The sequence below is a fragment of the Thalia democratica genome, chromosome 2, assembly GCF_965202585.1.
Source record: "Thalia democratica chromosome 2, ktThaDemo2.hap1.1, whole genome shotgun sequence".
Lineage (NCBI taxonomy): Eukaryota > Metazoa > Chordata > Thaliacea > Salpida > Salpidae > Thalia > Thalia democratica.
This window is the reverse complement of record NC_139166.1, coordinates 22844419-22868969: the sequence shown is the minus strand read 5'-3', so window position 1 is coordinate 22868969 and position 24551 is coordinate 22844419. Positions and strand designations below refer to the sequence as shown.

The 24551-nt window shown below is 26.4% G+C and overlaps 1 protein-coding gene and 2 pseudogenes across 1 annotated transcript; all 3 read right to left on the bottom strand.

Annotated features, from left to right (window-relative positions):
• Positions 1-175: 175 nt before the first annotated feature.
• On the bottom strand, positions 176-3565 carry LOC145829972 (small ribosomal subunit protein bS16m-like). Its single transcript, XM_082937863.1, has 2 exons — positions 3296-3565; positions 176-457 (listed from the first exon to the last, which is right to left on the bottom strand). Exons 1-2 carry the CDS (start codon positions 3551-3553, stop codon positions 194-196), a joined length of 522 nt encoding a protein of 173 aa, XP_082793989.1. The 5' UTR covers positions 3554-3565; the 3' UTR covers positions 176-193.
• A 4-nt stretch (positions 3566-3569) lies between these two features.
• On the bottom strand, positions 3570-4407 carry LOC145829973 (ubiquitin-like FUBI-ribosomal protein eS30 fusion protein pseudogene; annotated as a pseudogene).
• Positions 4408-4850: 443 nt separating this feature from the next.
• Positions 4851-5418, bottom strand: LOC145829974 (ubiquitin-like FUBI-ribosomal protein eS30 fusion protein pseudogene; annotated as a pseudogene).
• Between the last annotated feature and the right edge of the window lie 19133 nt (positions 5419-24551).

The window sequence follows — 24551 nt, the reverse complement described above, 5'->3', positions numbered from 1 at the left end:
CACGTTACGTGATATTTCACAAAAAAAAAACTAGAAATAACATTAGTTTAATTGTATTACCTATAAAAAGTATTTTTATACACGTCCTAACAGTTTAAGAATAATAAAGTGCTTTTCCTTATATTGCGCTGAAACAAGTTCGCTTGCAACGACTAAATTTTCTATCAAAACACAAATAAGACTGTTTTTTTTTTCAATTCTCGCCTCCCTCCGTTTCTTCGGCCGCCTCCTTCTCTTCGATCAGCTCCTCGATCCTCTTCCTCCTCCTCAAGCCTTCCGCCCAGAACACGAGCGAGGGGTCCAACGGCAGGAAGCCGCTGAGGCCCAGCAGCCTCCTGACGCTCCGGTTGGGGAGGGCGCCGTGTGCCATGTGGTACCGGACGCGCTCGAAGTTGAACGAGCACACCTTCTCGTTGTGCACGTTGGGGTACGGGTCGTAGGTTCCCAGCTGCTCTATCTGTGTTCACGTGTGTTTGGTGTTTGCGAGAAAGTTGGTTTTTACTAGTGCGGCGAAAAAACGTGAAACTGTGAATTTCATTCACGTAACATTAAGAAAAAATTATTTATAATAATCTAAAAGTTTGTTGTTATTAAGCTTAGTCTAGTTTTTAAATTTCCAATGAAAAAATAAAATAAGCTTTGTTAGGCTTTTGATACATTTTTAGAGTATGACACAATTACTTTGTATGTGAAAAGTTAGACACCTATTTTGTAACAACATGCATAAAAACTTTGTACGCAATTATCAATTATTAATTTTTGAAAATATTGTTTTGACTGTAAATTCTAAACGTTTTCACAAATTCAATTCGTTGCAGAATTTATTTATATATTGCAGTACAAATTATAAAAATATTTTGAACTGATATAGGTATAACTTAAATTAAGCACAAAAAACTAAAAAGCAAGTTATTTTAAAATTTATCTGTGTGCTTTAGATGTGTAAGTCAAAAAATAATTAAATTGCTATTTTTTAGAAGCAAATGCAACAGCAGTAAATAGCTTTATTGAAGCTAATCTAATATTTTATTTACACAACGAAATTACCTTTAAGATTATTATTAGTTATTTTTGAGATATAAGCAATCAATAATGGAGATTTCAAAAGTTTCCTCAATAATTACTAAAAATGACTGTTTCACTAAAGATTTAATTCCTCCTAAAATCTTTGAGCAAACGTTTTCTAACTTTTTATGTCTAAACTATTAAAATTTAAACAATATCAAAATTTAAAACAAAATTGTTTAAATTTTTGACTAAGTATTTTCTTTTAACTATTATTCGAAAATAATTGCATATTTTTTTAACATAATATATTTTTCACTTAATAGCTAGTGTTCAACTGGATCAAAAAGCCGGATCTGGTTGGATCAGGATATAGCTTGCCAAGATCTGGATCTAACCATATTCTTATTTAAATAACCAATTCGGATCTGGTTCAACCTTGATTTTGATTTTTTTAATGGTTTTATCTGGTTCCGATTGGGCTGGAGTTTAAGACTAAAGATCAAGAGTTTAAGTTCCGGCCAAGCTTATTTTAAATTGAGCTTTGCCGGGTATTTAGTCTGTATTCTGGTTGAACCGGAACCAGATAGGACCTTGCTTTCAAAACAAGATCGTGCTTGAACCGGAGTTGAATCTATATTATAAATAAAATCTGAAAACTTATAATAGCATCATCCGTGTCTGCATAAATTAAATTATATTAAAAGTTCATGTCTTATTGGCTAATTTTATCATTTTGAAGACTTAATCGAGCTTATTTAAAGATAGCGAAAAGATAAAAACTGAAATATTGATATCTGTAGACTAAAAAACTTTTTGTTCCAGATTATGAATGATAAAAATGGAAAAAATCTACAACTCTTATATTGTTGTACTCACTAATACTTTTTACGGTAAACCATCTCTAAGTAATCATCACTAATATTTTGAATTAATATATAAAGCGTTTTTCAAATTGAACAATAGTGTTTTTTTTTTGTGTATCTAACTTCTTTATTTAAATTTCTATTAATTTTACCTATTTGAGAAATCTAAAACGTGATCTTTTTATTGACCAAGCTTGCTTAAAACAGGAAACTTAAAGAAAAACCAGCCGAACAACATAGTTTTGTTTTATAAAAACTTTTCCTTTGTAAATTTCACCAAAAAGTAAAACAAAACAGCTTTAATTTGTGCATTGAGCTTTATACAAATTTCCATTTTTATATTCAACCAGTTTTGACAATAAAGTTAACTAATATGAAAAGTAAGTGTTATTTTAATTCTTTATAAAATTATTCAACCTAGTTATACACTTTTTTAGGAATGTCATAAAAGAAAAAAAAAGACATCAAGATTGTTTACAGTCAAAATGTGTATTTATTTCTAGTCTGAATTTATATTATTTATTTAAAAACTCCTCAAATTATTTATATATAATACATTATAACACAATACTATTAGAAACGCTCGAACTTATATGCACAGAAAGTTAAAATATATAGAATATTTAAAATAATAATTTGTACTAGTTTGTACATCATTTTATAGATTAATAAAAGTTTATTAACGGTTTTTTATTGAAAATACAAAGATTAAAAATAATTAACAGTACTGGTGAGGTACACCAACTTTTAAATACTAACTTATAAATATTTCAAACAAACTTTTGTATATATTAAAACTTTATTGACATAATACAATAGTCATTTTCAAAACAAAAAACTTTAGTTAATATATAGTGTCGGAAAAATAAAAATTTATAACAAATAGAATAAAAACTTTTTATTAATAACAAAACCATCATACTTACTAAATAAATTTATCATTATATAAAACAGTACAAAAATGTGCTAACTTGTGTATATTTTTTATATTAAAAATATATTCATTTAGTAAGTTTAATATTTTTAAATTCAAAAACAAAGTTATTACATTTTTTTATAAATTGATTTTATACTTGACGCTTTTTAGCTGTACTTAAACCTTTATAACAGAGAACTATAAAGTAAAACTGTTGTTTGAAAGGAGTATTAAGAGTATGACTTAAATTTCAACTGATTATGACTGTACAAGGTTATAAAAAATAAACTATTCAAACAAAAACTAAATTAAAAATGGTTTTTGCTGATAGTAAAAAGTTTTTATCATACTTTTATTATACTTTGTATTTTTAGTTTTACTCATATATTAGTTTTTGCTTTGAAAACGACCAAGGTATTGTGTTGAAACCAGTTTAAAAAGTTTAGATAAACACAACAATTTGGTTAAATTTGCAAATTGCTACTTAAAACAATTTAATTTCAATAACCTCAACGGGGAGATTGTGCTTCATGTGGGCGAGAACGATTCTGTAATACTGGCGGTTCTTGGCACCGGAGGGCGCGAGACGGATTTTCAAGTTGTTTTTCACCGTCGCAACGCCGCTCTCAACGTTCTCCTTGATGTAAACGTCGGGGTTGTTCGCGAACAAGTACTCGGAACCTTTTGAAATCGGAACCTTCTTAGTCACTTTCTTCGTAATCCACGGCTCTCCGATTTGGGCCAGTCGAACGCTTAACAGCCTCATATTTAAACTCTAAGTGCTGTTAAATTATTTAATTTTTCTTAACGTTAAAACAATAAACAGAGAAAAATCTAAACACTATCATATAAATATTGGTCTCAGAAAAATTAACTTACATTGTCTTAATTATAATTGAAATAAAAAACGACGAACTAAGAACACTATAGTTTTATTAAAATTCACCAGCAACACATGTCAAATATATTTAAGACAGCTAAAAAAAAAATTTAAAGAAGTCAAAAATTTATGAACAATAAGTAAATGAAAAGCTTAATTAATACTTTGTAATAGTTTTAAATTTGTATGTCCTTTTATACTGCTTTCAGAAAATGTGTCTGGTTCATTTGGCTCAATTATTTGGCGTTGGAGTTGGGGCCTCTGGCCTTTCCAAAGGTGTTGACAACATTGACGAATTTTCTGTTGTACTGCTGCCTGCGAGCTGCTCTTCCGGTCTTCTTCTTTTTCTTCTCTCCGGCCTCAACTTTTGGAGTTTGACCTTTCACCTTACCAGCACGAGCAAGCGAACCGTGCACTTTTCCTCCCTGCAACTCGACAACGACATCAAGTGTGGACAACTCGCACACTCCAGCCTCAGCAAGAGTTGATTCGTCATTGAGGAGTTGGCCGCCGAATGAAAAGCAAGCTGATACGTTCAAAGCAACTTTCTGCTTCAATGAGCTGACTGTTTCTTCTGCTGAGACTTCAACTGCAGCAACTTCCTGGTTCTTTACAAAGATTTTCATTTTGCACAAATTAATTTTACAATTAAAGGCTGGAAATTAGTTTATTTGTTAGTATTTTCATTTTCACAAAAGCTTGTATAAAAATTTAGTAAAAAGTTTGTCAATAAAATTTAACAAAACAAAAGCTACTAGACTCTAGGAGTCTTAAAAAGGTTTTCTAAAAATAATAATTTACCAATTATTTTCGAACTTTTTTATAACACATTTAGTTTTATAATTAACAGTCAAAGTAAGAATAAACTATTAAAAATTCATAATAAATTTTACAACTATAAATATATTAGTAGATAATAATGTGAGTTATTCAACAATCTGTCAGCAACTACAGAGTAGGTAATTCTAACTCAGTTAACTTAATGTGTATACATATTTACATTTTGCATTGCGTACAACATAAATGAAACTTTATAAATATGTTAAAGTAAATTCTAGTCAAAATTTGGAACATAATAAATAGACTGCATACATAACTTTTTAAACTAGTGTTAAACATACCAAAATATTTAAAGTTACCTTTAACAACTGTTTAAATATTTCAAAAAACAGAATGAATTCTAAACATTTGTCTAATTTTGTCATACCACATAACATACAAATTTGTAAAAAACTGGTAAAGTTTGTTAGTCTATAAAAAAATTGTTACTTAAGAAATGTTGTAAAAGTTAAATGCCCTAATGAACTTTATATTGCTTTAAGTAATCCGTCATCAATTTATTTGGCGTTGGAGTTGGGGCCTCTGGCCTTTCCGAAGGTGTTGACAACATTGACGAATTTTCTGTTGTACTGCTGCCTGCGAGCTGCTCTTCCGGTCTTCTTCTTTTTCTTCTCTCCGGCCTCAACTTTTGGAGTTTGACCTTTCACCTTACCGGCACGAGCAAGCGAACCGTGCACTTTTCCTCCCTGCAACTCGACAACGACATCAAGTGTGGACAACTCGCACACTCCAGCCTCAGCAAAAGTTGATTCGTCATTGAGGAGTTGGCCGCCGAAGGAAAAGCAAGCTGATTCATTCAAAGCAACTTTCTGCTTCAATGAGCTGACTGTTTCTTCTGCTGAGACTTCAACTGCAGCAACTTCCTGGTTCTTTACAAAGATTTTCATTTTGCACAAATTAATTTTAAAATATAAGGCTGGAAAGTTGTATATTGTAAAATAAATTTGTTCAGAAATATTTTAAAAACATTGTTTAAAAGTGTTACTGATATCAACAGAATAAAAATTAGGTTATTATCTAAGAAACTACAAAATACATTTCTTATTTAAAATTAAATAAATGTTGTAAATAAAAAGTACAAAAAATTTAAATTCAACATTATAAACCAAAAATTTTAACTTTTATACCTCACAATAATTATCTCTTAATGCTCTTATTAAATAAAATTTTAAAGCTTTTAAAGACTTATATTGTGAATTTTTCATATAAAAGTGGAACAAATGGTAATTAAGATATTCATATTGATTTACTAAAAAATTTAATTAGGAAACTAAGTTTTGCTCAAAGAGCTTATCAGTGCATAAATATTCTTAAAAATTACAGTTTTATTTTAAGCATTTTAACATAGTACATTAATATTGTAGTACATGATTTCAATAAAACACACTTTTCATATTTCCTACAAGACTTTTGCAATTAAATATTTTGTATAGAGAAATGAAAAATTTATTCACAATTCAATTATTATCAAGCTTGTAAAATTATTATAGTAGCCAAATTAACTAGAGTCAACCTAAATAAAAAAAATTAATATAATAACATATCAATACTTTTTATGGAATATGATATTGAAAACAGCAATTATATGTAGTAGAAGTAGTGTTTATCAAATTCATTTAAACATAAAAAAATATAACATTAAAATTCAATATAACGATTCATGGAAAGCTTAAATATACCTGGTTTTATAAAAACTATTTGATATTCTATCTGTTTTACCTAACTTATAAAACTACAACTGACTTTAATAACTGCATTCTGTTAAAATACAATTTCATTTCAAATATACTCCTGATTAAAGTTCGTAATTAGTTCTTATCAAACAATATTTAAAAATTCTTGTTAATGCTAAGTTGTATAATGTTTTTTTTTCTTCTAAGTTGAAAATTAATGAAGAAAAAAACCACCCTGGGTCAAACTAAACTACTTTAATTTATTTATAAAGTGAAAAAATAATCAATAAAACAAAATCAAGCTTAATTACAAAAAAAATAATTAAAATGAGTTAAGATTTTAAAAAGTTATAAATTTAAGGAAAAGTAATTAAAATCAAAATATTTAGAAAATTATCCAAATTAGTCTGAATTTTGCACATAAACTTAAAAAGATTTGATTTATTGACATGGCATAATAAATACATAGTATAAGTCAAATATTGCCAGTAATTTTTCAATTATACATCATACTTCAGTAATTTTTTTGTTAAGATTTTTCTTTAGCTTAGAAAGAACACATCACAATAAATACTTCCAAATAAAGGATTTTAATAACTTATTTTCAAGCAAAATACATTTACCTATTTTTGATTACCTAAAACTTATTACAATATTAATTTTTATCAACTGAAAAACTTTTTTTTTAAACAGATAAAATTAAATTTAAGAGTCAAAGTTAGAACTATGTTTTACACATCATTTTAATACAAAAATCTTACTTAAAAAAATTCAAAATTTAAGACTACATTTTATAAACAAATTAAAAAAACTATACCATGTATTTTATAATTTGAAGTCAGCAATTTTATTTTTATACATACAAAATATATATAGAAATAAACTATAACATTATAAACTAGTAAATGACTAAAACTTACAATATTTAACTTTTCTTTTTTGATTAAGTACAGTTTTAAAACCATTTAGTTTTATCTTAGCTATCAGACAACTTAAACTGTTCTATAAATTTAAAATAAATTCAAGATATAAATAACGATTCAAACTTGGTGAGTTCAACAGGAAACTTATGGAAGCACAAACTTGAAAGACAAAAATAGTGTTTGACTAAAAATTTAATTCCTCATTCATTTTATACCTATTGTATTCATAAATTTCACAGTAAATTTATTACTAATAAATAAAATTTATAACTAAAGAAGTTTTCAATCATCTTTTTTTGTGTTTTCTTTTTTTTCTAATTTTTTTAAAATATTTACTAAGTTTTAACACCAGAATTCTGACAAACCATAAAATTGTGTTTTCAAAATAGGTCAGAAAGTAAATATTAATTAGATAGACTTTTAGTAAAATGTTGATTTTCTGAGAAAACTGACTAAATTAAATAAAACTTTTAGGTTCTATAAAAACTAACTTAATGTTATACTTTTAGTTTTCATATAAGAAACAATGTTAAGTTTTGTAAAAAAAATTCTTACCCTGCTCTAAGACATTAAAGTAATGCCTATTTATATGTTGTACTGTTCCTACCACATAAACCAAATACAGACTATTTTTATAAGATTTTCTTTATTTACTCTGGTCCGATGTTCCATACACAATTATTTTCTATAGTTGCAATATTTAAAAAGATCCGATACTATTATATAGAACTTTATTATATAGAACTCACAGGAAATGTTTCTTACAATATTTAGAAAATTCTATCAGAAAGATTAATTTTTTAATCAAAAAATAGAAATTTTTTTTTAAATAGATATAAAAAACAATTTTTTTGTTTTTTTGTCATAAAATTCATATTTTCAATTTTTATAACTTAGTTCCCAAACAACTTTCTAAATATTGCATGGAACATTTCCTGAAAGTTAGGGCCAATTATCTCAAAAAACATAGAATATAGATTTTTAGTGATTTCTAGTTATTTGCTGTTTTAGTATGCGCTTCCCATAAGGAACCTATTGTTGCCTCCGACTTTGACCTGCTAGATCTCAAAAGTTACTTTGAGTTTTAAAAGTCTGTAAAAAGCTACTTTTAGCTTAGTTAAAACTAAATAATTAAAGCTAAATTGTGAAAAAGGTCAAAGTCATATGGGCAAAGAAGAAGTAAATCACTTTTTTCACAATTTGATCTTGGTTTGTTGAGTTTTAGCAAAGTTACAAGCTACATTTTACAGATCTTTAAAATTCAAATATTTTTTAGACATAGCCAATGTAAGTTCAAGTACATTAGGTTCCTTATAGGTGGCTCAAACTAAAATGACAAAAAAATATTATTCCACTAAAAACTTATCTCCTACGTTCTTTGAAATAATTACCTTTAACTTTTCAGGAAATGTTTTTGAAATGTTTACAAACTTCTGTTGCAACAAAACTTAATAAATTTGAAGAATTTTACAACAGAATAAGCAAAAAAGCTTTTTGTGGACCTGTTTTATTGAGTTAAATTATTTCTTTTATTTGTGTTTTCACCTAGTGATTTAATTATTATATTAGTATTTTCAGGTATTTTAGCTTGCCTAACAGTAATATTTTTTAGTATTTGTCTGAAATTACTTTTTCATATTTAAACTCAGGCCAATTCTGGCCCTTTTTTTTCTTGAAAAGTGGCAAGTATGTAATAAGTAGTTTTTTTTTGTTTTTATGATTTTTTTATTCTATCTTGTTTAGTGTTTTGCTGTGTTTTTACCTAGGGTACACCAAAATAGTGGCAATCAAAATAATTGCTTTTTAAAATAACACCTTCATTCAAATATATTTTACCTTTTAACAGCAATTATCGTTTAATAATATATTTTACTGAACTGTCTTACACATTTTTAAGTTTAACAAGTACAACACATATTTTAATTAGTAATAAATACTAATTATAATTAGGGTGACTACTGGTTTTTTTATAACTTTCTTCCAGGTTTTTTGTTTTTTTTCTGTACTTTTTTATTTTCAAGTTTTTACCTTCTTTTTAGCAAACCTTAACAGGATTCATGCGTGATTTTTTTTCATTTAGCCTGACTGAAACCAATTGAGCCTGACATTCTTTCAAAGTAAGAAAAGTTAGAAGTCATTATAGGTATGGGGGGTCTTGATTATATTGTAGTCTCCAACTTCAACCATTTTTCCTCAAAAATATTTTGAGCTTTAGAAATCTACAAAAAGCAACTCATAGCTTAAGATTTACAACTCAATAAAATAAGACTAAATTGTGAAAAAGGTGATTTACTACTCTATGCCCTTAACATAACAAATTCAGTGATAAGTTTTAAAATAAATGCTATATCTAATCTATTACTAGTTTAAAAATTAAATATATACTACTAAACACAACTGTTCAATTTAATTAAGCACAAAGTAAAAACATTAATACTAGAAAATTTATAATAAAACAACGTGGATTGTTGTGTTTTATTAAAATTTAAAATGAAACAGTTATACAAGTATTAAAATAAGTTAATAGTGTTTATAACATTATTTTGATTAATATATAAATTGATACATAATTATAAATCCTTAACTCTTAACAAATTTATTGATTGATGATGTCATATCAGATTTAAAAAGCTTACACTTAAACTTAAAAAAAACCTTTAATATTTTGTTCTTGTAAAGAAAAAAGAATTGTACCTATAATTGTACTCCGACAAAACTTAGTACTTATACCTTAAAGCTAAGTTTTAGTGTTGTGAATATCTCTAATAACTTTAAACAACCAGTAAAATATATGAATAAACTGCTAAGAGTTTTAATCTAATAAGTATTTGGTATAAAACCTTTAAATTAGAAATTAAAACAGTTAATCCAACTAAGCTCTGAAAAACATAGCTGAAGTAAACAAATTCAAACAAACAGCAAAGTATATAATCTACTCAAAAAAAATAATGAAGATTCTTAAATTTTTTATATAGATTTAACAAAAGGTTTTGAGCATTTATTTTTACAAATACTGATTGATTTTGTCGTGATTAACTAAATTTATATTTAGAAATAAATTCACATCTAAATTTGATCTTAAAAAGAGTTCTCAATTCTTTTTAATGAAAAATTTTCAGGCATTTGTACTGAGAAAAACTGAGATTCAAAACTTTAATATAAAAAAAAATGATTTAGCCTGACGTTTTTCAACTCTTTTCAAAAAAACTGATTTAGCCTGACGAGCACAAACCCTGCTAAGTAAAGCGCTGCTTCTACTAAAGACATGCTGTAGAGTTAGATTAAAAGTTTTTTATAATTATAAAAAAATCACATACTTTTTTACTTACTATAATACTTCTTTCTTATCTTGTCTTTAATTCATCTTTTATATTTACATACAAAAACTTTTAAAAATTCCAGGTTTTTCCAGAACTGTTTATTCTTTTGTTCAAAATCTTTCAGGTACTTCAAAGTTTCCAGGTAAAATGGCAACCCTGATAACAAAAAAATATGATATAAAATACATAAAACTATAGAGTATGCCTTAGCAGACTTTTTGAATATCATTTTAGATAAGTTAACACTTCATTTATAAAATTTTAGTTTTAATTAAGGGCATGGGGGGTGCAACACTTTTTTCACAATTTGGTCTTATTTTATATAGTTTTTACTAAGCTACAATATTTTTTTTATAGATTTTTAAATTTAAAATAATTTTTGAGATATAGCCGGTCAAATTGTCGTTTTAGTTTGCGCCTCTCATAAGGAACCTATTGTTGCCTCCGACTTTGACCAGCTATATCTCAAAAATTATTTTGAATTTTTAAAATCTATAAAAAGCATGTTGTAGCTTAGTAAAAACTATATAAAATAAGATCAAATTGTGAAAAAATTGTTTTACCCCCACCCACCCAATAAAAGAAAACAGTAGACAGCATTAACTCTAGCCTCTGTTCGGTCATGAAAAGTGGTGAGTATCTAAAGTGGTTGGATGCTACTAAACGCTCATCAATTTGGTTAATGGAAAAGCAACAATTGTCATCCTTATTCAAACTGACCATCCCTTGGGAGATAAGAAATTGAGTACATATAGTGTTCTGGACAAGAAGTTAAAAGGTATCCGTAGGACCAAATATTTTGAGAGTACTACAAGGACAACATATTCCACCACTACATCAGTAACAACATTGAATTGGGAACCACCCCATACTAAATACTTCAGAGTGAGCACTATGGCCATTACTGATATGTGTCAAGTACTGGTGAAAGTGACATTATCAGAAGCACACTATCCTCTGGTCAACAAGAATAATTTTATTATATAATTTAACAAAATAAGAAATTACAAATATAGTCGTGTTTTATAATAGACTATGTCAGATATAAATAAGTTAGTAACAAACTTGTCTTTGAAGAAAATTATCTTGAGTCAGCCTAAAATATGAAAACATAGGTAGTACCTAAAAGCTTTGATTGGAGGTAATTAACTATTTCTTGCACTTATTTTTTTTACATATTACAGTATAAATATTCTTTATTTATCTTAACATAAACTATTTTAAAAATTTAATCCTAAATGGGTCTGAAACTTTTTTAATCTTTAGAAAAAGCAGTTATATTATATCTTAAAAAACTCATATTTATAGTACAACAAATTTGACAATTTGGATAAAATCTTAATGAACAAGAAGTTACTACAAAATTCGAAATTCAAAATTTCAAAATTTCAGTGCACTGGTCTTCTAACATTTTAACATACTAAACCTTTACTTAGAACAATAAAACTTTTTATTTGTGTACTATTAGGTCTTGTCCACAATAGGTGTCAATAAAGTTGGTCATTTGACCATTTTCGTACAAATGGTTAAGTACCCAAAAATTACTATAAAACTTAATGGCTAACAAAAACATAACAATGGTCTTTTAACATTTTAACATACTAAACCTTAACTTACAACATTAACACTTTTTATTTGTGTACTACTAGGCCTTGTCCCCAATAGGTGTCAATGGAATTGGTCATTTGACCATTTTCGTACAAATGGTTAAGTACCCGAAAATTACTATAAAACTTAATGGCTAACAAAAACATAACACTGGTCTTTTAACATACTGAACCTTAACTTAGAACGTTAAAACTTTTTATTTGTGTACTACTAGGCCTTGTCCCCAATAGGTGTCAATAAAATTGGTCATTTGACCATTTTCGTACAAATGGCTAAGTACCCGAAAATTACTATAAAACTTAAAGTCTAACCAAAACATAACACTGGTCTTCTAACATTTTAACATACTAAACCTTAACTTAGAACGTTAAACCTTTTATTTGTGTACTACTAGGCCTTGTCCCCAATAGGTGTCAATAAAATTGGTCATTTGACCATTTTCGTACAAATGGCTAAGTACCCGAAAATTACTATAAAATATAACAAAATATAACGTCTAACCAAAACATAACACCTTTTAACATACTAAACACTGGTCTTCTAACATTTTAACATACTAAACCTTTACTTAGAACATTGAAACTTTTTATTTGAGTACTACTAGGTCTTGTCCCCAATAGGTGTCAATAATATTGGTCATTTGACCATTTTTGTACAAATGGTTAAGTATCCAAAAATGACCAATTTTATTGACACCTATTGGGGACAAGGCCTAGTAGTACACAAATAAGAAGTTTTAACGTTCTAAGTTAAGGTTTAGTATGTTAAAATGTTAAAAGACCAGTGTTATGTTTTTGTTAGCCATTAAGTTTTATAGTAATTTTCGGTACTTAACCATTTGTACGAAAATGGTCACATGACCAACTTTATTGACACCTATTGGGGACAAGATTTAGTAGTACACAAATAAAAAGTTTTAATGTTCTAAGTAAAGGTTTAGTATGTTAAAATGTTAGAAGACCAGTGCACTGAAATTTCGAAATTTTGAATTTCTAATTTCGTAATAACTTCTTGTTCATAAAATCTTATAAGTTTGAAAACAATTTTCAGACACAACAACTGATTTAATTTCTGAGGTTTGGTTTAAAACTTGAGCTTCTAATTACTATGTGCTGAATTAAGTATTATTTATGACAGTCAATTTATTTAAAAAAGTTTTAATATCCAAATTTTTTAAATAATGTAAATCATGATATAAAATCAAAAAAGGGTCTATGCTTGTATAAAACTATATTTAAATTTAACTATAATATTTTTATAAAATTAAAACTTTGGTACTACTTGTGTCAAAAAAAGCTGTCCACAGATATTAAAAATAAAATTAAACACTTAATTTAATCATTTCATCTTAATTTTTTTTTAACTTATAGTTAAATAAATGGTTAGTCTTAACATTATTTTTGAAAAAAGTTAAGGCAATAGAACAAACAAATTTTATTTATATAATTTTGTTTAAATTTGATGGTACTTATTTTTAAATTATGATCTAACCATAATCGAAATGTTAAGTTCATTGAAACATTTAATTTTCTTAGCATTAGTTAACAATTTAAATTATTTTCATCTTTATAACTTGTTCTTTATTTATATTAACTGAACTCTACTAATTCACATGTGTATAATGTTTCATTTCATGAAGAAAAACATGACTCTAGTTTTACAAATAAATTGACCATAATAGTTATAGAAAACTAATATAGGGCATAAGAAAAGTTTTTGAAATTGTTTTATTCATAATGTTATGCAAATGAGATAAGGTAAAAATACAGCAGTACATTAATAGCATTCACACCCAAAATTTTAGATCTAGAGTCTAGATCTAGACCCTTACTAAAATACTATGTATGTACGCTAGATCTAGATTCTAGACCCTTACTAAAATACTATGTATGTACGCTATTTTTAGTAAATAAATAATATATTAATTAGATTAAAACGAAAAAAAAGATTTATTAAATAAAACTTTAAATAAACAAGCTTAAAATTATAGCTATTCAAAAGTGCCTTAAATTTGCAGCTGACAAAAATTATATATAGGATAGTACAGAAAATAGAACTTAAAACAAAAAAAAATCTTACTGATATGTTTTTATATTTTAATTAGTAAGTATAATTTAAAGTTTTGGTATTTCTAAACTTTCATAATATCATTGATAACTTGAAAACGCATATTTACAAATAACTTGTTTACAACTTATATTATTTGAAATATATATTTACTAAAAAAATTCAAAGTTATTGGGTTAACCTTCATAATTCTATAAAAGTATTAATTCAATTTTGAAATTATTGTTTAGATATGTCCTATTTAATTTAAAACTTGAACTTCCTAATGATACAACAAAAAGGTTTTATCAAGTTATTTTAAATATTTATGTTTGTTTTTAAGTTAGTTTAGCTAGCAGTAAAAAAAGTTCTACAGAATGTTCTACTTATAAATAAACAGTTATATTTAGGTTAACTCTACATCTTCGAGTTAAGTTCGCACTTTTGTGCCAAAAAAAATGCTTTTATTTTTCTATTAAAACCTTTAAAACATCGACCAGTAAGTAGTAATAAAACAAAGTATCATAAAAACAACAAAGTTCAAGAATACTAATTAACAAAAGGTTGATTCTTAAAATATTAAACGAAAATAACGTACAGTGCAATTTTTATTCACACACCTCATGAATCATGATTAAAGCAGCAAAAAAATGTACAAAAATCTTATTAAATTTAAAAAAGTTTAGTAAATAACTAACATTATTATTTTAAATTAACATATAATACTTAAAATATGAGTAAAACAGGTTTTTAAAAACTAAATAATAATTCATACAACGAAAATAACAAAAAGTTTAATGATATAAGCATGATGTAATAGTAGCACATTTTTTAGGTGTCACAGACACTTTTTCTTGTTGACTACTTTGTTTAACTTTAAAGTTTTCAGATTCTTGTTTCAATTTTTGCAATAATTGTTACAAAAAACAGGTTTTGCTGACTATATTCTGTTTCCATAACCAAAAAATCAGCATGTATGTAAACGAAAAAGTTACTATAAAACTTAACAATTAGAAAAACATTAATTGGTTTCTCATTTTCTGATAAAATATATTCCTTTTTTAAAAACGATGAAAAAACAGCTTGCTTCTCAAAAAATTCACTTTGTAAGACACTATTCATTGTTTATAGTAGAAGTTGTCAATGTTTAAAACAAACTCGTTATATATTTTTTTTTAAATTTGACATGAGTTGAACACAATGTTTTAAAAGTATGGATGTTAGATTTATGTGTACATTTGTGCGTCTAAATTAAACTGCAATTATATAACTGAGAAACATTTTTTTACGTAAAATAACTGTAGAAAAAAAACTACATAAAAACGTTAAATAATTTCTTAGATCTAGTTTTTACTAAAAAGCAATTCTTATAATATAAACTCGTAAAAAAAATCTTTTTGTAAAACTTTATTTTATTTTCGTGAGGAAGTGTATCAAATGTAAAAGTTTTGACCGCTATAAATAAGTTCAATTTTTTTATGTAGCAGTCAAGTAATTTAATAACAGTTGAAAACTATCAAAATATTAATGCATACATGTTTTTACTGCAGTAAGAACTTTAATCTAAACTAGAGAGTTAAGTAAGTATTTAAAAGTAACATAAGAGCCAGTATTTTTTTGATGGTAAAAAAACATTAGTCTCAAACTCTACCAGGGGCGTGTTTTGACTGGTTTCCTGTTTCCTGTGAACCCCCTGAAAAAAAAAAGAAAAAAAATAGTCTTAGAATATCACTAAAAACGTTGTTTATTGACTTTGTCTTGGTTTTTTGATAAAATTTGAATAATGAATGTTGAATTTATAACACTGAAAGATTATAAAAGTTTTCTTAACAAAAAATGCTCGTTTTTTCCCAGCTGAAATAGATTTCAAATAAAATTTTAATCGTGACGTGATAATCGGTAAAAGTTTAAAAGTAGCTTTTTTTTTTCTTGGAAACTTTTTACTAAGATGCTCCTAGTTCCCATTTTAAATTGTTGCTTAGAGTAAATAACTTTTGATTAAGTATTGTTTTTCAACTAGTAAGTACAATTTTACTTAAAAAATGTCAAATATAATCACTAAAGTTTTATTTTACTTAGTTGATTAATAATGTTTAAACCTTGAAAAGATCAATTCAGAGAGTGTTCCAAATCATCTTTAGACCACTACACCAACTGACAATTTATTCTTTTATTATTCAATGGTATTTCAATACTATTATTTAAGTTATTTTATTTTTGTATATCTGTTGGCCACAAAATTTATTATTGATTTTTATAAATATTCAAAATCTATTTTTATAACAGTTTCCAGTATAATTTAATACTAAAACAAAAATAAAAACATTTAACTAAATTATAAATAAAAAAGTGTATAGTAACAACAAAGTTAATCAAAGTAGTTAGAAGTTTGAATTTATAGTGTTTTAAGAAATTATTACATATAAAATAACAACTTTTTTCAAAAGTTAGTGGTTTAAGTCGTTTACAATTTTTCTCTGATATACATAACTCATATATATAGTTTGCACAGTTAGATAGGATCTAACTTCTGCTAATGTAACAACGTTAGAATGGAATATTCATTTAAATCAGAAACAAACTTTTTCATAATAAAATTGAATAAATTAACCTAGTAAAAAAAAACTCAAGGTAAAAAAATTCAACAACAGTTGGTATGACAGAAAAAGCTGGTTGACAACTCGCCCTATCAGAAAAAAAACTTTTCTGCTTCCCATGTCTACTGTTTAAAGGTCAAAGTATTTGGTCAAAAATGGGTCAGTTGGTTTTACTGCTGAGGTTGAAACTATTAAAGTAGGTATTTTATTTTATTTTTGAAACAAGCATTTTACTATAAGAAAACAATTAGGTTTATATAATAAGTTTAATTGTAAGGTTTTTTATTTGAAGTTTTTATATCTATACAGATAATACAGTGTATTAAAAAAAATTGTAGTTTAACTAAAACAAGCTTTATAAAAATTATTATTTACAGAAAAAAGTAAGATATTCTAAAGATTATGTTTATTTACTATTTCTTAGTGTAAATTAAAGAATATACTCATTTTACAACTACAACTAATTTTTTATGTAAATTAGATTTGACTCTCTTTCCAAGTTAATGTAACACATTTGTTTTAAATAACTGATTTGAATTTTGATATAAAATTTGTAAGTTCATAACTTTTTTTTGGTTCTTTTAGTTTTAATTTACCTAAATTTAATACAGTATAACAAACAAAAAAATATAATACTTTTCTATTACTACTTATATGTTTTTTTTTTATTTCTAAGCAGAAAAATAATTTTAAACACAGAGTTTTTTTGCGTAGTACGCACAATGCGTACTTAACTGGCAGTGCATACCTAAGAATCGCGTGCTTAATCGGCAAATAAAGAAAAAAAATTTTGAACCCCCTTTGAAAAATGTCTAGACACGCCCCTGAACTCTACCCCTTGCGACGAAAACGTTTTCTGGGGAAAAGTGAGTGTGTTACATCATATACAATTTTACTTAACCCATTAATATTTAACTTTAACTATCCAAAACTAAATAAACAATAAATTACCTAAATTAACATTAAAAAAGTTCTTAGGTTACTGAAAAGAATTCTTAAGTTTTAAATTGTTTCTTAATTTAAAATTTTTATTTACCTGAAACCTCTCTTTTTAATCTTTATTTCCCACCTTCAGCCTTTGGTTACCAGCCTTAAACCTGAAACCAACAAATAAACAAAAACTGCTTAAACTTTATTCTTTGTTTGTTAATTGATGCCAAAATTAAAAATCATCACTGACAATAACAAATACTATTTGGCTCGACGATAGGGGTCGTTATGGCAACTATGATGTAAAGATTTTTTTCAGGACACGTGATCGTAAAAATAACTCTAGTATATTTACTCTGCCAAAACTGACGAAGAATAAAAATATACATCTAAATCAGTACAATTTTTGTTATGTTCGCTTTGTAGCTGTTAAATTCTCTTACTTTGGTTGGCAATCAAATTGAAATATTTTCACTACAGTTTGTAAAATCTATTTAGGTGCAATGTGTTTTTTCTTGGTTTTCTAATTTGTTTAAAAAAATCTAGTTCTCAAACTGTTTTGTACTTTTAGTTTTGTAAATAAAACTAAGAAACTATACAATTTTAAAAAGGCAATAACAATCTACTTAAATTCCGTCTCTCACTTATTTCTATTCACTAATACTTTTTGATATTGATAGACAACATTTTAAAATGATAGATTAATTATAAGAGCAATAATTTATAATATTTAAGTTTCTCAAACCTTCCTCCTGGTATATCAATTTTTTTTGTGGTTTTTGTCTTTATCATACACTATTTATAAATATGTATACTTCAAAAAATAAAAAACGCTTTTATTTTAAACTCATTATTGATAAATGAAGTACTTTAAACAATAACAATAAGCTCTCAAATAAAAGCTTTTTTGTTTTTTTTAGTATAATTTTTTACATTTAGTGCTAAATATGAAAGAAGAAAGAAGTATAGCAACATGTAAGAATTACAATTAATAAGTATTTATGCTTTTATTGGTTGCTTCAAAAATAGCGTATATACTTAGTACTTTTATGCAATACGTAAAATGAGTAAACTACTACGCATAAATTTAAACTTGTCTTTTTTATCGAGTAAGAATAATCTGGATATAAATAACATAAATTTTATAAGGTTTTGTTTTGTGTTAGTTTTTATTGTAGTTTAAAGACTTATATTTAAAAGTTTTAAACTAATTTCTAATTTTATCTACGCTAGTTTATTTTTGCGTTTATACAACTTAACTACTTTTACCGGTAATTTAATATTCAATTTTTAATCCTCCTTTAGAATTATACAAAAAATTGTTTTTAATACGTAATAGCATTTACAAAATTATTTTTATTAGAAGTAGTCATAGTTTGAAGTTCAAAATTTTATATTGTTTATTTATTTAATCATTTAATAAAGAAGCATAACTTACTGTTAGAAGTTTATAATTTCTATTTTGCCATCTTCTCAAACATGACTGATCAAATAAAACTTAAAGTAGAAATAAGAAACAAGATCGACCAGTTTTTTCACGAAAACCAAAAGCACATACCGTTGCTGAAAATAATAAACTTCCTCGAAGTTGTCACATACGACTACATTGCGTCCGACAAAAGCATAGGAGAAAGAAATACATTCGCTGAAGTTTACAAATACTGCTACGAAAACTTCAAAACAAGCTTTCCGTGTGTAAAATCAAACAGCTATGCAGACTTCCACAGGTCAATTTTGAACCACAGGAAGCGCTTACCGGCAGGCGGCGTGATTCTGGTAAACGAAAACATCGAGTTTTTGTGCGTCGTCAACAATCGACGCGAGGTGAACTTTCCGATGGGAAAACAAGATTTCGCTGACGCGGGCAGCCTGAAGGTGACGGCGTTGAGGGAGTTGGGGGAGGAGGCGGGGGTGTGGCTGTCGGAGGAGGAGTTCGAAATGGCGGACAAGTACGTGGAGTACCGCCAGCACTGCGGCAGGAAGACGAAGGTATACCACTTTTACGTGATTGAAGGTTTTGAGAAAAGCAGGGTGGACCTCGGCCACACCAAGAGGGGGGAAATCACAGGGCTGGTTTGGGTGAAGCCCGGGAAAATTTTGAACATGAAGAAAAGGAAAAGGAAAGTTGAGAAAAGTGAGCTGTTCGGTTCGTCAGACGAGAAAGGCGCACTTGACGTGTCTTGTTTTATCAGAAAAATTATAATGCAAAGTGGAACTGACTGCAACCCTTTTGAAACGTTTGGAAGCGAAGACAAGAGTAATGCAGAGGTTTTCAGAGACCTGTGCAATAAAAAAGAAGCTTACTTTTCAGCGAAAAAGCTAAACTTACTTAAATTTTTAGGAAAAAAAAGTGACTAAAAAATTTCTTTATGTTGACAGAGGACTTTTCAAAGACCTTCAAGCATATTAGTTTTTAATAAATTACTTTGAAATTAAGTCCAGTATTACATGGTAAAAAATGCTTGAGTTGTTTGTCTAATCTTTTGAAGTTTTTTTTTGACTTAAAGTAGCAGAAGTAGGTTGATTAGTTACAAAAGTGTCAAATTAAATTATTGACTTAATAGTTTTTCAGATGTGAAACTGAACAAGACAAATACGTGTTATTAAGTAAAAATATGTATTTTGAACTTGAGTTGACTCAAACCTTTACTAAACTAGTCATTAATACATTATGGATGTAATTTAAAAGTAAAACAAGAAAATGGATAGAAATAAAAAGAGCTATTCGTTACTCAACTACTTTTTAACTAAAAGCTAAACAAATACTTTTGAAACTTCTATACTTGGTAATTACAGTAACCTGCTGCTTATGACAACCTGCTGCCCAGGTACGCTCTTTGAACATGCGGGAGTGCGTACCAAAGCAATTTTGATCTTTTATTACCTACAATAAGCCTAATACGTGTTCATTTTCAGTAATATCGCTTTTAGCATAATTTTTACATTTGTGTTTATTTTGATCATAGGTATGTAATTGCAAATTGCACTGTTCCTTAATTTTGTTTATCTTAATTTAAATTTAGATTTTTTACGCTTTTTACATTTATGTTTCAATCATGAAGCATGTTAGTGTTATTTGCACTGTTCATTTTTTTCGTTTATATAAATTTTGTATAAATTTTTGTTTTGTTCTTTATTCCTGTGTTGTTAAACATGGGGTATACAAACCTAAGTTGCACTGTTCGTTATTATTGTTAAATAAGTAAAGTTTAATACGTTTGTTGTAAATATTGGATTTGATATACAATCTGTAAACCTATAACTTTTTTCTGGTTCCTTTAGTTTTAATTTATTTAAGTTTTATACAGTATAACTTTTTCTAAAATATTTACTTTTGTGTTACTACTTTAAGGTTTTTTTTTTAGTTTGCTGTGAGACAAACTCAATTTAACATAAGGTTTGATTATTCCATTTCAGTCATCAAACCACAAGCCTTCGGTTGACTGAGACCTGAGTTTCGTTCTTACTGAAACTCCGTCAGTCAGTCGCAACCAGAAAACCTGCAGTCGTCTATCTACAAAGGGTTTACCATTTTTTACCAATAAATATGCATAGAAAGTTTAAACGATTTTTCATAAAAATTTGAAATTGTTTCAATACTAATGATATTTTCTACTTTTTGTGCTTATTATGAATATTGAATTTTAGTTTTATTTCTACATTACCTATTAATTTGTAGCTTTGCGCTCATTTAATTAAAGTAACAAATAATTTCTTTAGTAAATACGATATTTTTTTAATTATTTGTTTATTTCTACATAATTTACTGTAAAACAAAATTACAAATCTTTCTTTCAATATTTTAGGGCTCAATACAATTTGCGGTAAATATACAAAAAAAGTTTTAAAAAAGATAGTCTTCCGTAAGTCTTCTTTAGTTATATGTACTAATAAAAACATAAACTGTAAAGTTTAACGTCGTGTTTAGTTTTTTAACATAAAAACTTGCAACTTCTAGTTTATTTAAAAAGTACGTTAATGTTCAGTCAGGTTCGTGTTGATTATCTAATGAACTCATGCAGACAGATGTTGGTTGAACACAACTGATTTATTTTTGTCTTGGCGATTTAATTTTTTTTTTTTAACTTTTCAGTGTAACTTGTCATTTAAACTTAAAACAGTTGTTTCTTCAAATGCTAATTTGAAAAGCCTGAATTTTTAAGTATTACTTTACTTTCTTTTTAAATTTTTATATAGCTATAATTATTTAGTTTCTATTCAAAATTAAAATGTCTTATCTTAAATATAACTTGTTATTTAAATTTCTCTATTTTCAGTAGTATATCTATAGTTTTTTGCAAATAATTTTAAACACGAAAAAAATTAAACTTAAAAATTTTTAAATTAAAACTGTTACGAGTAAAAAAGAAATTGGTTTTGCAGTTTATTTTATTAAGTATTAAAAAAAAAAGAAAAAAAAACCGTACAAGTAGTGTAAAAAAAATAACTAAATAATAACCAAAATAAAACTGTTTAAAAGTATATCACTCGTTAAGTACAATATGAAAGTAGCTCACGCACGGTATTGTTCCTTAATAAATAATCAACTTTCGATGAAAATTAAGTATCGTTCAAACAAAACTGTATAGTTAACCCAAGTCTAGGTTATTTAGAGCAAATGAAAACTTTAAAATGTTTAAATTTTTAAATAAAACTTTCCTTGTATCATCTTACCTTAGTTAGGTATGGCGAGGTGTTTCTTAAAAAATAGTTTTAATTTATTTCCACAAACTCAAATTCTTTTAAATATTTGTTACTAGGAACAATTTATACTAAATAGTTTTTTTTAATTAACACTATTTTTATAATATGCAAAAGTAGTATATTCATATAGTATTATCTTTTTTGTTTTTCAGCAAAAACTAAAAAAACAATGATGTTTTATATTCAAGTTAGTATTATATTAATTTTTAACAAAAAAATAAACTTTTAAAGCTAACTGTAACAACATTTTAAAATGTATTTTCTATACACAAATGAATTTTAAAACCTATGTTATTTGTGTTGAGTTTTTAAAGTACGCCTCAAAGTCCAGACTATATAATGGTGTGTATTACGACCTAATGAATTTTCAAAACTCCAAATAAAAATTCAAACAAGTTCTATTAAAGGATCACATTGTAGCCTTTTTTTTGGTTTAAATTAAAGCCATGCATTTTTATAAAACAAAAATATTTTGACCCGAGTTCCGTTAATCCAACTTCATATGTTTTGGTTGTTCAGTACCTAGAAAAATATACTTTACAGTGTTTTGAGAATTTTTTATTTTCTACGAACTTTATTCAAATATACACTTACACATATGTAGCTTCCCAATGAACAAAAAATTAGCTTCAAGTCTTCTCTAAATTTTTTACTTCGGAATATAGTGATTACGACGTTTAGAAGTCTAAAATACAGTTTTACAATAGATTATATGAATACTTAGACTTATTTTTTGGCAAAATTATCAATTAGTAATTTTTTATAAGCTCATATCTTTTGTTTAAAGTTTTTTTTTAGATTTATAGTACATATGTTTTGATTTTTATAACTTTAACAAAGCCATAAATTTTACTAAAGTTTTTAATAAAAAAAGTTTCATATATAATATTATATGAGAAAATAACTAAAAATTGATACATTACTTGTTTATTTTATACACAAACAGGCTCCCTAAGTATTATTAAAAGGTTGAACTTAGATAACTTGGTAAAATAGTAACATTCTAGTATAAAACTTTTTTTTTTATACAAAATTAGTTAAAGAGAAAAAGTTTGTTTCGTTAAAAAAATTCTAGTTTACTAATAACACTTAAACTTGTTATGATTGAGGCACAATTTTCGACAATTAATAAAACTGCTTTTAAAAATACATTTTAAACTAACCCAAACAATGCCGGTATGTACAAGCTCACAGTCAAAATCCAATCTCTGTTTATCACATTAAACATTTTCATCCCGTACAAAACAACAATCGGTGCTATGAAATAAGTTTACTGGTTAGTTTTTAATCTTTTCTCCAGTTGCTCACATTTTATTATTTAGAAAAATCACCAGCGAAAACTTGAATCGAAATTGAAGAAAAAATAACAATTACAATACCTACACAACATTGTTTTAGATACATTTGTATTTAATTTCTAGGGTCAATCTTTTTTTCAATTTTAAACATTACATTGAAATATATATTTGTATTAAAATTCAACACTATTTTCGATATTTTTTTTAAACCTAAACTATTACAACTGCTTAAGAAACTGCAATGTAAAACGAGCTATAAGGGCTATCAGTAACATGATATAAGTAAACAAAATTATTCATAAAAGTAATGCATTTGATAGACGTATCTACCAATTAGTTTCTACTCTAATTTCAATTTTATTAAGATAACAAAAATAGTTTATGCGGTTTTGATGTTGTTTGAAAAAAAAAACAGTAAACTTATCTGTCTTTTGTTTATAAAATAAAATCGTTTAACCGTGACAAAGTTAGCATGAAAAACGAATGACTTTCAAAACCTAGCATGAGAAGAGTTCCAACTTGCATGTAAACGAGGTAGACGAGTATTTCTTTGTGTTCTTTTATCTTTTTTATTTTTGCTTGCGACTTCAAGTGCACGGATCTTTTCATCTCGCTTTTTATGTTACTTCTAGTCCTCATTGTGAAATATATCTTAGAATATTATTGTTACTAGCAAAAATATTTACGCTAATCTAAAATGTTCATTTACCAGATTTTAAATTAACACAGTAAAATGTACTTTTAAGAAAGATTAAAATTAAAAGCTAAGATAAATTGCAAGACCTTAGCAAAAAAATAAAAAGTTTACTATTAACATGTTTTAGTACAGGTAAAAACAAACAAACAAAAGTTGATTGAAGCTATGATAAAAGTTTATAATAAAAAAGCGTTTTTAGTTCGAATTGTAATCAGTTTTATATTAGAAACTCAGCGTTTATATAAAAA